Here is a 12,719-nt window from a genome sequence, read left to right as displayed (position 1 = left end):
TTTGCCGTTTCCATGGTTTCCTTCACCGCTATGTAGAGATTATAAAGTCCATACAAAGTAAAGCATATTAAGATCATAACTCATATACAACAACTTCCTTACTTACTACTAATAAGCAATAATTCTGAGGTTATTGAGCGAAAACTCTTAGTTAATGTCTTACTGGTTGTATAATAAGGCCATGCAGAATAAGGCATTAATAACTACTTAATAATGACTAATTAAGAGCCAATATGTTACTTATTTGCATGCTAATAAGCAGCTAATTAATGTTGAATATGTGTTCCCTAATCTAAAGTGTTACCCTAAATTTTTCTGATAAATTTGGTTTTAATTAGTTATTTCATGCTAAAAAAACGGGGATGTAACGTCATGATTGACAGCCAGCACACCACTGCAAAACCTTTGTAATGCATCATGATCTTATTAGAAACTTCAATTGACAACAAAATGACCCCAAATTTAATTAGTTGAAAAAGTGCATTTTGACTTGTTAAGGTCTTGAAACTCAAACTCTAGGTTTAGACTTACTTGTAACTTGAAAAATGCTGACTTGGTCCCACCTCTGACTGTAATGCCACACCTCTTCCTATGAAGTCTGTTCCACAACTGCTGACTTCACTCACACAGTGAGCACAAAGTGCCATGAGGTCAGTCCTGCTTTGACCTTTTGAAGGGCGTATTTCTAAAAACATCACTTTGTAAGATACAGTGGAATCACAAGAAAGAGCCTCTTGCCAAAAACGTCAAAAACAACCTTCTTAAAAGTTCAAATTATAGAAAGTCCATGTTGTATCATGTTTGGTTTCTGCCGTGGAAAACTGGTTGTTTATTCGCAGCAGATTATATGTGTAAACATAGAAAGAAAACCATTTTTGAGATGACATGCTGAGATGTTGTTTTCTTAAACTCAGCAATTAAATACTATTCACAGTATGTATGTCTTCAAAATTCAATGTTCATTTTCAATTTGTGCAAGTTCAAGAAGGCACAATATTGCAAAGAGGGGATAATCCTTCCAAGGTTTACTGTCATCTAAATCAACGAAAACATTTTTGCATAAACAACCCGATTAAGTGTGACAAATCTCCACAAGCAGTTTTCTCCTCAGTGGGACAACGAGCTGTGGTAAACCTGGAGAGAGTCTTAGCTGATTATAGAGTCAGTAAGGAGCACACTGGCTGCATTAACCCTGATGCACAACATATTAACACCCCTTCCAATGTACAACATGGGTCAAAAATGACCCGCATTCATTTCCCATGTTATTTAATGCTTGCTGTGTGTTTCTGTGCTCTATCTTTTGATATCAACTTATTTTAGTATTCTTTAAATATCTTGATATCTTGATTTTGATAACAACATATCATTATTTCCATTTTGCTTCTCATACTTCATGAAGAAACAAAGTTTTGTGTTATTACATAGCTAACTACTTGGCAAAGTAGCTTGCCAAGCTTACTACTTAGCCAAGAAGTTAGCTAAGTAGTTAACATAGCAAGTTACTTAGCAAAATAATTAGCCAAGAAGTTAGCTAAGTAGTTAACTTAGCAAGTTACTTAGCGAAATACTTAGCCAAGACGTTAGCAAAGTAGTTAGCTTAGCAAGCCACTTAGCTAAATACTTAGCCAAGAAGTTAGCTTAGTAGTTAGCTTAACAAGCTACTTAGCTAAAAAAAATGAATATGGGTAATTTTTGACCCATGTTGTGCATTAGAAGAGTAGTGTCACAATAAGGGATTTTATTTAAAAATTAATAAAGGAAAACATAAAAATTAGGATGTATGATGACCAAAAACAAACTAATTGAGGAAAACCTGGAATACTGAATGATGAAAATAATTTATTGCAAAGATATAAAACATAAAAACTCTGTTGGGTCACTTTAGACCATGTTGTGCATCAAAGGTTTAAGGGATGTTTGCTTAGTTTGTGTTTCATAGTTTACTACAGAAGCTAAAGTATCTGTTCTAGCTCTAATGCTTCCTTCCCATCCCTGCTCAGGTGAAACTGTCTCTGAGGGACGACCCAGGTCTTTTATCAGGCTCCGCCAACACACACCATCACCACCGCCAACACCACCCTCCGCCCCCCAGCTCCAGTCGAAGTTACGATTCTCCCTCCAGCAGCAGCCCAGCCAGCAGCAACAACGACCCTCCGCCACTCATCTCCCGCTCGGCTGCCTCCTCCAGCCCGCTGCCGCTGCCTCCGGCTCACCACTTCAACTCCTGCAGCAAACTGTGGCCCCTGGGAGCTCCCCAGTCCCCCGCCGGCCCCAAGCCCAGCGGGTGTGGGAGCCCGGCGGAGGCTGCGGGTCACCCAGCTCTGGCTCTGCCCAGTGCAGTGGTGGCAGCCTGTAGGCAGCAGGAGGACTCAGCACAGGACGGCCCTGGGGACGATCCGTCCCTGAGGTCCTTCCTGGGGAAGATTAAAGCCTTTGAGAAGATGGATCACTTCGCCAGAGCCCAAAGGATGCTGGAACTTCAGGAGGCGCAGAATGCCAGGGTGTGCATAGCTCAGTGTTCCTATTGGTCACCTGTAGTATCATGAGATATAGTCTAGACGGAATTGTCCAAAAAGTGAAAGTGAGGAGCATTTATGGGTACAAGTCAGGAACCGGCCTACTTTACTTATTTCAAGGGTGTTGAATCCCAAAAAAATGGTTCCTAAGCGAAATTTTGAGTTTTTGACCTTCTCATTTGCATATCAAAATGGAGGCCGTTGGTCGTTGGACCATTTTCCCCAAGTTTTTTTGTAAGTAGGCAATCAAAGATGAGGAAATTAAGTTTCTAGATCTATAGTCTAGGGTCAGAGCAAGAATATAGTGGAGGCTCAGTGTCTTTTTTATGTATATTTATATATATGCAAAATACCAACTTTTAAGGTGAAATTAAGCATTATTTGTGTCATTTTTTATTCCAGTTGGTATTTTACATATATATATATATATATATATATATATATATATATATATATATAAATACTTAAAAAAGACACCGAGCCTCCACTATATCCTTGCTCTGACCCTAGACTATAGATCCAGAAACTTAATTTCCTCATCTTGATTGCCTACTTACAAAAAAACTAAGGGGAAATGGTCCAACGACTGTGCAAGATGGGCAATTTGGTGGCCATTTGATATACAAATTAGAAGGTCAAAAACTAAAAATTTCGCTTGGGAACCATTTTTTTTGGACTCAGCACCCTTGAAATATGTAAAGTAGGCCGGTTCACGACTTGTACCCATAAATGCTGCTCACTTCTTATAGAAGGCCTTTTTTCTGAAATCCGTCTAGACTAATAGTCCACACAACACAAGTCAGGGACCTAGAGCAGCTCTGGAGGATTTTCAACATTGGTCACTTGTCTGTGTTTTCTTTAACCCTCTGGGGTCTGAGCCTATTTGCCCTTTATATACCACATAATATTTACTATACCCATGTTTGGTATTTGGTATTTTCTCAACACAACTTCAACATGATCTGACTATTATTTTTCACTTTAACCCACTTTATGAACAAATTGAGCCCAAAAATACACAAAACAATCATGAAATCTGAAATAAAATTATACTATTTATGACAGTTAAAACCACAAATATGCTTAATGAACTGTTTCAGACCTGAAAAATGTAAAACATAGGTTGCAAATATGAACATATGAATTATCTCAACAATCTATCTGAACAAAATCCAAATATAATAAAACCATGCACAAAAAAATACCATAAAAAAACCTGTTTATTTATAGGAACAGTGTTAGATGATTAGACCCCTTTTTTCCATTTTACAAAATGAACTGCCTGCCTCGTCCCATCCTACTTTTACACTTGAATAAATATTTTTGTACTATCAAATTAAAACGATCATAACTTGTTATGGCGCTTTGAAAAAAGCCACGTTATGTGATCACGCCAGCGTGATCATAGACCCCAGAGGATTAATGGTGCAATCACAATAGTGGCTGAAGTAAAAACATAAATCAGATTCTCAGCCTATCACGATATTTTTTGTAATACCTTGTTGCACCAGTCCATCTCCAAAATGGAGATCAACAAGTTTATTATGTGCAGAGAAAAATGGTTTACATGTTTGACATGTGAAGGGATGAGGTCTGGAGCACACTGTTACATAATGAAACCTTTAATAAGATGAAGCTGAGACCTAGGGCTGGGCGATATGGACCAAAAGTCCGATATATTTAGGCTGAATACCGATATACGATATATATCCCGATATTTTTATCTTAAAGTGAGAGCAAATGTTCAGTCAAAGCTAAATATGTCATGTCACAAGTAGTTTTATTGAAACTGTTTATTCAAGTGAACATAAATACTGTCTAACAGGAGTACCCTTTTTTAAAATCAATCCCTGTGAAAAAGATCTTGTTAAGCTACTATTATTATTTACTTATTTTGTGTAATGTTGCATGGTGTCCTATTGAAGACATGACTGGTGGAGAGGACAATAAGAAGGGGTAAACATGTTCACTGTGAAGGGTGAAGTATGTGTATAACAGTTACTGTTGGGTTTAAAGTGCATTTGGTGGCAGAACACTGTGTTTCTATTGAACAGGGATGTGTTGTGAGCACAGAATAGAACCTTTTCATGGCCGTGAGCCAGTTGTTCCACACTCTGCTCCATCACTGAGGGACTCTTCATCCCTAATGCATCTGTGCTTTTCCTGCTGACATCAGCTGTATCCCAATGTCAAGGATCCTTCCTTGGTATCATGATCCTTTGGTCAGATTCGGGTCCTCGAGAGCAGCGGTTCTCAACCTTGGGGTCGGGACCCCAATTGGGGTCGCGAGATGATTTCTGGGGGTCGCCAAATCATTTTGGAAGTCAGCTCTGTCTCCACTGTGTTAAAGTGTTCATGTGTTAATGTGTTTTAGTCTTTTTGGTCATTTAATGTCTTTTTTTGGTCATTTTGTGTTTTTTTTTTTTTTAGTCATTTTGTGTCTTTTTTGGTCATTTTGTGTCTTTTTTTGGTCATTTTGTGTCTTTTTTTTTGATCATTTTGTGTCTTTTTTTGATCATTTTGTGTCTTTTTTTGATCATTTTGTGGTCATTTTGTGTCTTTTTGGTCATTTTGTTTCCTTTTTTGGTCATTTTGTGTCTTTTTTTAGTCATTTTGTGTCTTTTTTGGTCATTTTGTGTCTTTTTTGGTCATTTTGTTTCTTTTCTGAGTGATCTGAACTGTGTTTTTTTTTAGTCATTTTGATCATTTTGTGTCCTTCTTTGATCATTTTGTGGTCAATTTGTGTCTTTTTGGTCATTTTGTTTCCTTTTTTTGGTCATTTTGTGTCTTTTTTTTTGTAATTTTGTGTCTTTTTTGGTCATTTTGTGTCTTTTTTTAGTAATGTGTCTTTTTTGGTCATTTTGTGTCTTTTTTTTGTAATTTTGTGTCTTTTTTGGTCATTTTGTGACTTTTTTTTATCATTTTGTGTCTTTTTTTGATCATTTTGTGGTCAATTTGTGTCTTTTTGGTCATTTTGTTTCCTTTTTTTGGTCATTTTGTGTCTTTTTTTAGTAGTTTTGTGTCTTTTTTTGGTCATTTTGTTTCTTTTTTGGGTGATCTGTACTGTGCGTGTGAGATTGTGTTCAGTGGGCGGGGGTCGCAGACAACATGCATGTTAAATTGGGGGTCACGACTCAAAAAGGTTGAGAACTACTGCTCTAGAGACGAGGTCAGAGTCCTTCCTATCACTGTAATAACGCACAAATGGAGCAGCCTTCAGAGTGTGCAGCTGTACGTCATTGCGTAATTGGACTAGTGGTTGACCGATACGGGTTTTTTAATGCCGATACCGATTATTTTGACATCAGTCTTAACCGATCCCCGATATGTGCTGCCGATTTTTTGGGGCCGAATCTTGAAGCCGATATTGCCTTTTCTCCCTCCATTTACATGATAAAAATGACAACAATTGATGATAACAATGATAACAAATGTTACACAAGTCTCTATTCAAACAAAAAAAGAAACATTTATTAACCCTTTATCGGGCGAAGAACCATATTTGGTAACTTCAGTGGATATCAAAATGGGGTCCCCATATCTCTGTAAGGTCGTAGAACCACATGAATTTGTAATATTTGGAGAAAAAAGTGGTAAATTTATTAGATTAAAGTGGCAAATCTACAAGAAAAAAAGTCACAGATTTAAGAGATTTAAAGTGGCAAATCTGTGTCAAAAAAGTTGCAGATTTATGAGAAAAAAGTGAAAAAAACAACAACTTTTTTTTCTTGCAGATTCACCACTTTAAATCTCATAAATCTGCACATTTTTTTCTCGTAGATTTGCCACTTTAATCTAGTAAACCTTTCTCTCAAAATATTTTTTACACATTCTGGGAGTATTTAATATCCTCAAATATTCTCTAGGGTTGAAATTTTGGAATTTGCAAGTATTTCAATGAGTGCCCTATTAAGGGTTAACAAAACAAACAAACATATTAACAGTTGGATAGCAAACAATGTGTAGGATAGCAAATAATACGCACTTTTCGGCCGATGCTGATACAAGTAAAAAATGCAAATATCGGCCCGATATATATCGGCTGGCCGATATATCGGTCTATCTCGAAATTGCACGTCCTGCTTTAATTCAGCGCCGCAATTTCAAAACCAGTTCAGACATGGATGTGACACATATTTGTGGAAATGGAAGAAGATGCGTTAAGGTTGAATCTCCACGATTTAGCAAGTAAAAGTCACAAAGTGGATTAAACCTGAATATTTCACTGATCCTGGCTGAATTTGACCACTACTTAGTTTCATAAAAGCAGCAACGCATAACTTACCATGGAGATGTGTTCTGTGATTTTTACAGTACAGTACAATATCAGTTATTTATAAATAACAATAATGGATAATAGCTGTCGGTCTGTTATACACAATAAACAGATGTTCTGAACTCTCTGAATGGCAGAGCTACGTATAATTTGCACATTGTACATCATCATATGACGCATATGAATTAACATTAATAACTTTAGTGACTGAGATGGCATCAATTAACTTAACTGGTAATGTCTCAAGATGACGTTTATTATCTTTTAGCTAAATATTCAACCATGTGTTTATGCATATGTTTTGCTTGACTTTGAACACAAGTTTTGTAAGTTATGTGATAACAAATATTCAGTGTAAACACTAAAAAACGTATATGTTTAAATTCATATTGCACCGCCGGCGTTGCTGTATCAGATTTAAAAATGGCGAGCGGACGCCATTTTTAAATCTCCTGGTAGACCGATGTGCGCAAGGCGTTATGGGTACTCGGGGTGCACGGAGGATACACATGCACATGCTTGGAATTTCAGCAAAAGAAGGACTCTGTCCTCTGGAGGATCCTGGACTTTGGGACAGTCCTTCAGAGGATGTCGATAACGTAATATCCTTCAAATCCAGCCGTTTGAGGATCCTTCCTTGACATTGGGATACAGCGACAGTCTCATATTATGACTTTTGTGTCTTTTAATTAAAACTTTTTGTGAATGCAATATACTTCAGTAGCATTGGATCAGCCTCAAAAATACTGGATACCAATCACAACAGGCTTTAACTAACTAATCTGTTTTCAGTTGGAAATTGCTCAGAAGCACCCAGACATCTACGCTGTTCCTCTGAAGACAGCCAAGCTGGATCACAGTCGGCCACAGCCTATCGGGTAGGCTCACTACTGCCATACCATACGACTGTCCAAGCTCTGCTGTGAGTGTGTTTGTCAGCATGTTAGTGTCTCTGCTAACATCACGGTTCACAAGATGTCACTGATAGTGCAGGATTGTATTGTTCGGGAAAAGAAAAAATTGCAGAGGGAGAATAACATCAAGCAACTGACAGTACTACAGACCATAGAAGTAATCCGCTGCAAATCAGTAACTCATACAATGTCTTTATAGTTACATTCCTTGAGATTTCCCTCCTGGTTAATTTGCCCTGTGGTTTCTGGTGGCAACAGCAAGTTGGTTTAATTATGACAGCAAACACTTTTTGAGCTGCTGAAACACAGCAGAAGATCTGTTTACTGCAGCCATCTAGTTTAATATAGAACTCAGTCAGCAATCTGTTATATAATATTTAGGCCTGGGACTTTAATTAAGATTAATTAATTACACAAAAATTAATGCTTTAAAAAAATTGACGCATTTTAATCGCACTTATGTTTGCACCGCGGAACGTTTCTCACTGGATGAGTTTCAGGCGGACCGATTATACTGGAGCACCAACTAGCGTTGATGAGTTGAGACAACAACAAACCACAGTGAACATGAAGGAAGAAGCTGATGAGACCTTTGGTTGGCCCCGTGGATGATGGGACATTTAGTTACTAAAAACCAACGGATGGAAGCGTCCATAAGAGCATGGTTGTGTTGCTAGGCAACAAGGAATTCACATATCACCGCAGCACATCCAGCCTCAAGTATCACCTCAGTGCTAAACATATAGCAGCTAGCGGCTAATGTGGTAGCTGGCGTGGATTGTGCTTTACTTCAAAAACCAAAGTATTCTAGTTTACAGAAGGTCTACCTACCTATAGGCTACCTGGATTTATGAAATGTACTATATTTATAAATATGCTATTGCTACACTTAATGGCAAAAATTGCACTGGTCTGTTGGACTTGAACAAAAATAAACAATATTTTTGTTGCTTAAGCTTATGTATTCAGTCATTATTCAATGGTATACTAAAAATCCATGTGAAAAAAATTACTTCTCACTGTTCTCAGGTCAAATATTTATATGCGATTAAATGCGATTAATTTCGATTAATTAATTACAAAGCCTCTAATTAATTAGATTTTTTTTTTTTAATCGAGTCCCGGCCCTAATAATATTAAATATTTCATGCCTTTTCTAAAGCAGTTGAAACAGAGTGTATCCTGAATAGAAAGTGTACACGCCAGGGCTTAGTAATGACAGACTTTATGCATAGAGCCTATAAGCTTTGAGCAAAATAAGACTGGCTCTGTACCAAAATGATGGACTGACTTGTCAATCAGCACATATGCTTGTTGTATTTTGCCAAGGCTAGTGAAGCACATGTTAAACTGGAAGTGTGTCAGGACTCAAAAACAGCTTGTATTTTCTGTGTCCCTACAGCTCCAGCTCCAGCTCCCGCCCTGAGCTCCAGACTCCACCGTCTTCCAAGGAGGGATGTCCCTTTTCTCCCAGCGAAGAGGAGGTAGAGGAGGAGGCAGTGCCGGGATACTACACCGCCAACTCCTTCCAGTACCAGGATACTCAACTGTAGGCTCAGCACACAGCAGCTGTGGCAGCCCTCAGCGTCTGAGACAAACATGTACACATGCACTGCGTGTGCAGTCTATTTACACACATACCATTCCATCATGCCCTGCACAAGTAAGCTGCTGACTTTGAACTGACTCTCGCTTCTTTGATATTGAAGGGCAAAAAAGTATTATTTTTCTTTGCTTCATGGAAGTTAAAGCAATCTGTACTATCCACTGGGATAGGAACTGTTTTCAGAACTGTCAAAATTGAGTGATTTGGAACCACTTGTTTTCTTGCCTATGCAACTCTTCAGTTTGTGCACAGCAACTGAAACGTATTGCCACGAGTTCTGCCCTCACAAAAACCTCAACAAACCTAAAAACCACAATGCGCTTTATCACATCTATCCCCTTCTTTTTTAAGCTCCTATTATTGCCAGTTGCGATCAACAAATGTTATATATATATATATAATTACATATAATATATACATATATATATACATATACATATATATATATATATATATTGTATTTAAAGTATTTAAAGTGTTTATACTCTATCTTTGCATTCCTTCGTATATGACAATGCCTGTGTATACATATAGTGTGTGTGTATATATATATATAGACAGATATATAGATTTATATATATATACACGCACACACAAACACACACACACACACACATATATAAATATATATATATAAATATAATAGTCTATCTAGTAACACTGGAATTTGTTACAATTTTTTGAAGTGCCTTTTATTTTCTTAGTCCCATGAGGTTCGGGTTGTCTTTCCTCCTCCCCTCAGCCACCCAGCCGTACTAAAACCTCTGCTGCTGTCAAGCTAAAAGGGAAACCAGGGAACCAGTGACACCAAAATCTCAATGCTGTCCCCACACCCTGCACTGTCTGCTGTCACCTGGAGTGACAAAAAACAGTCCACACCCTGCAGCCAGTCCTATCTGCCATGTGCAAGAATGAGCAAACTCTCTCTGATCGCTAGAATCCAATCAAGACCATTATCCGTCTCACACCAGTTTGAAATGTTTAATTGAGATAATTAGAGCTGGTTATCTGTAAAGGCCTGGTCACTCCAGCAATAAAACTGTGGCTAAATCACATCATTTCAATTAAATCGACAAAATCAGTGGACTACTGTAGCGCACAGGGGTAAAGTAACTCTGTGAATCTTTTTTATCAAGTTTAATTTTGTTGAACTATAACACGAGTCATTTAGACAGCGCTGATCTCTGAGGAAATGGAGACACAGAGTCCAAAACTAAAGAAACTAGTTTATGAGCTGTGTTGCACTTTTATATCCATCCTGTCAAAGTATGAAATGCTTCCCAAAAGAGGCAACGATTTTATAAAACAAAGAAAAAGCTGATGGGACAAATATGTATCTTAAATAAACTGTCTTGTTCCTTGAGCAACCACTCTAAATAACTTGCTAAATTGAGCTAGTTAGCCAGCTAGCTAGCAAAGCCTACTCTCCATGTCATATCCAGCTGCTTTAATATGTCTGTGAGTTAGCTTGCTTGCTACAGTACTTTGTTAACCCTTTGATGCACAACATGGGTGTAAGTGACCCGACAGAGTTTTTATGTTCTATATCTTTGCAATAAATTAATTTCATCATTCAGTATTCCAGGTTTTCCTCAATTAGTTTGTTTTTGGTCATCATACATCCTAATTTTATGTTTTTCTTTATTCATTTTTTTTTTTTATAAAATCCCTTTTTGTGTCACTACTCTTCTAATGCACAACATGGGTAAAAAATGACCCATATCCATTTTTTTAAGCTAAGTAGGTTACTAGCTAACTACTTAGCTTACTTCTTGGCTAAGTATTTAGCAAAATAGCTTGCTAACCTAACTACTTTGTTAACTTCTTGGCTAGGTAGTTAGCTAAGTAGCTTGCTAAGCTAACTACTTAGCTAACTTCTTGGCTAAGTAGTTAGCTACGTAGCCAAGTAGTTAGCTAAGTAATAATAATACAAAAACGTTTTTTCTTCTTAAAGTATGAGAGGCAAAATGGAAATAATGATCTATTGTTATCAAAAACAAAATATTTATTCAAAAGATAAGGGAAGGGGAGTCAATCTGTTGTGCATCAAAGGGTTAAGTAGTCCTATTAATAGTCACTGCATCACCAAGCTTTTCGCAGAAACTATTTTTACTAGGAAGTGCATACAATTTGGCTGTGCTGCTTTCTGGTGTGACTGGGCCTTAAGACTTCTTTTTCTTATTGTTGCCATCTTTGGTGCTCAGCATTCATTGCACTGTACCTTCAAGCCAAAAACTGATTTGTCAGTCTTGACTGTGTGGCCAGTAGCATGGCGCCTTGGAATGTTTTGCTGATGAAGTTTGTGCAACCGGTACCCTCTTCTGTCTGTTCAGCCATGGTGGCTATCACTGCCAATGAGAACAACTCTGTTAAATGAAAAAGGTTGGTTACATTCTATACTTTTCTTATTGTCAACAAATCCCTTGTGCAGACCCAAACCAACAATGAATGTATATACTGATAAATACTTTGTGTGTATCCAACACCTGTCCTCTGTGCCATAGAGCTCTATTATTACCCCCAAACTATTAGAGACTAGATAAGAGCACCAAATAAATCTGCCACTGAAAATAGTCCCCAACAAATGCACAATTTCCTGCTGTTTGAGTAACATTAACCTTTTAAAAAAATATTTAAGTCTTCAGTGAGAAGCAGAAAGTATTAAGAGATGGACTAACAGTGTTGATTTTGGTTGTTGTGTGGCAATAAGAAGAATATAGACACCAGCCTTATCCTATCAAAGCTCTGTCCATTCCAGCTTCCTGTGAAGACTGAGGAAGAGGGGAGGATCAGCCCTCTGAAGGTATGGCTGGATGAACTTGCTATGGGGCCGTTGTTTGTTGTGCCTAGATTTTGACACAGAAACCCTCATTAACATCAAGATCAATAACATAAGACCAGCTTGAAGGCCCTCATCATGTCATTTGATTATGTGGTGAATATTCCCAAACCAATATCTAATAATATTAGCTCAAACTAATTAGCAAGCTTTCAGGGCCCCTTGGGTGGCTCCCACTCCTATGTGACACATCTTTTATTAGTCAAAACAAACTGCAGACATTGAACACATGACTTCCTGTATGCCAGCAGATTTGCCCCTCACAAGCCGACCTAATGGGGGTGATCAGTAAATCCTAAATTTGTAATGAGCTGGCCGAATCATTTTTGACCTCTATCAGTCACCCATAGAGTGGAGCAAAAATCATTTACAAATGTACACATCTGGAAGCTTGGATAGAGGAGTCTGGTTCTGAGACCACATTTCTAACCCACAGAGATGGGTTGTGTGTTCCAACCTGGTCTTGGTGTCTGTGGTGGAGCCAGTCATTTGTATTTGTTCTGTGTTCCACCATCAGTATGAATGATTGGTGACCCACATGTTTCAAATATGCTGGATTGTATAT

The 12,719-nt window shown here is 37.8% G+C and overlaps 1 protein-coding gene across 1 annotated transcript in view; it reads left to right on the top strand.

Annotated features, from left to right (window-relative positions):
* LOC131975366 (tight junction protein ZO-2-like) overlaps positions 1 to 9,412 on the top strand; it is a 112,442-nt gene extending 103,030 nt beyond the window's left edge. Inside the window, exons 21-23 of the mRNA XM_059338026.1 lie at positions 2,004 to 2,504; positions 7,588 to 7,673; positions 9,112 to 9,412. Coding sequence (XP_059194009.1) covers positions 2,004 to 2,504; positions 7,588 to 7,673; positions 9,112 to 9,262 — 738 coding nt within the window. The 3' untranslated portion in view covers positions 9,263 to 9,412. The remainder of the gene's footprint in view (positions 1 to 2,003; positions 2,505 to 7,587; positions 7,674 to 9,111) is intronic.
* Positions 9,413 to 12,719: the final 3,307 nt, after the last annotated feature.

This window comes from Centropristis striata, chromosome 7 (assembly GCF_030273125.1).
Source record: "Centropristis striata isolate RG_2023a ecotype Rhode Island chromosome 7, C.striata_1.0, whole genome shotgun sequence".
NCBI classification, from domain to species: domain Eukaryota; kingdom Metazoa; phylum Chordata; class Actinopteri; order Perciformes; family Serranidae; genus Centropristis; species Centropristis striata.
This window is presented reverse-complemented; position numbering and strand designations above follow the sequence as displayed.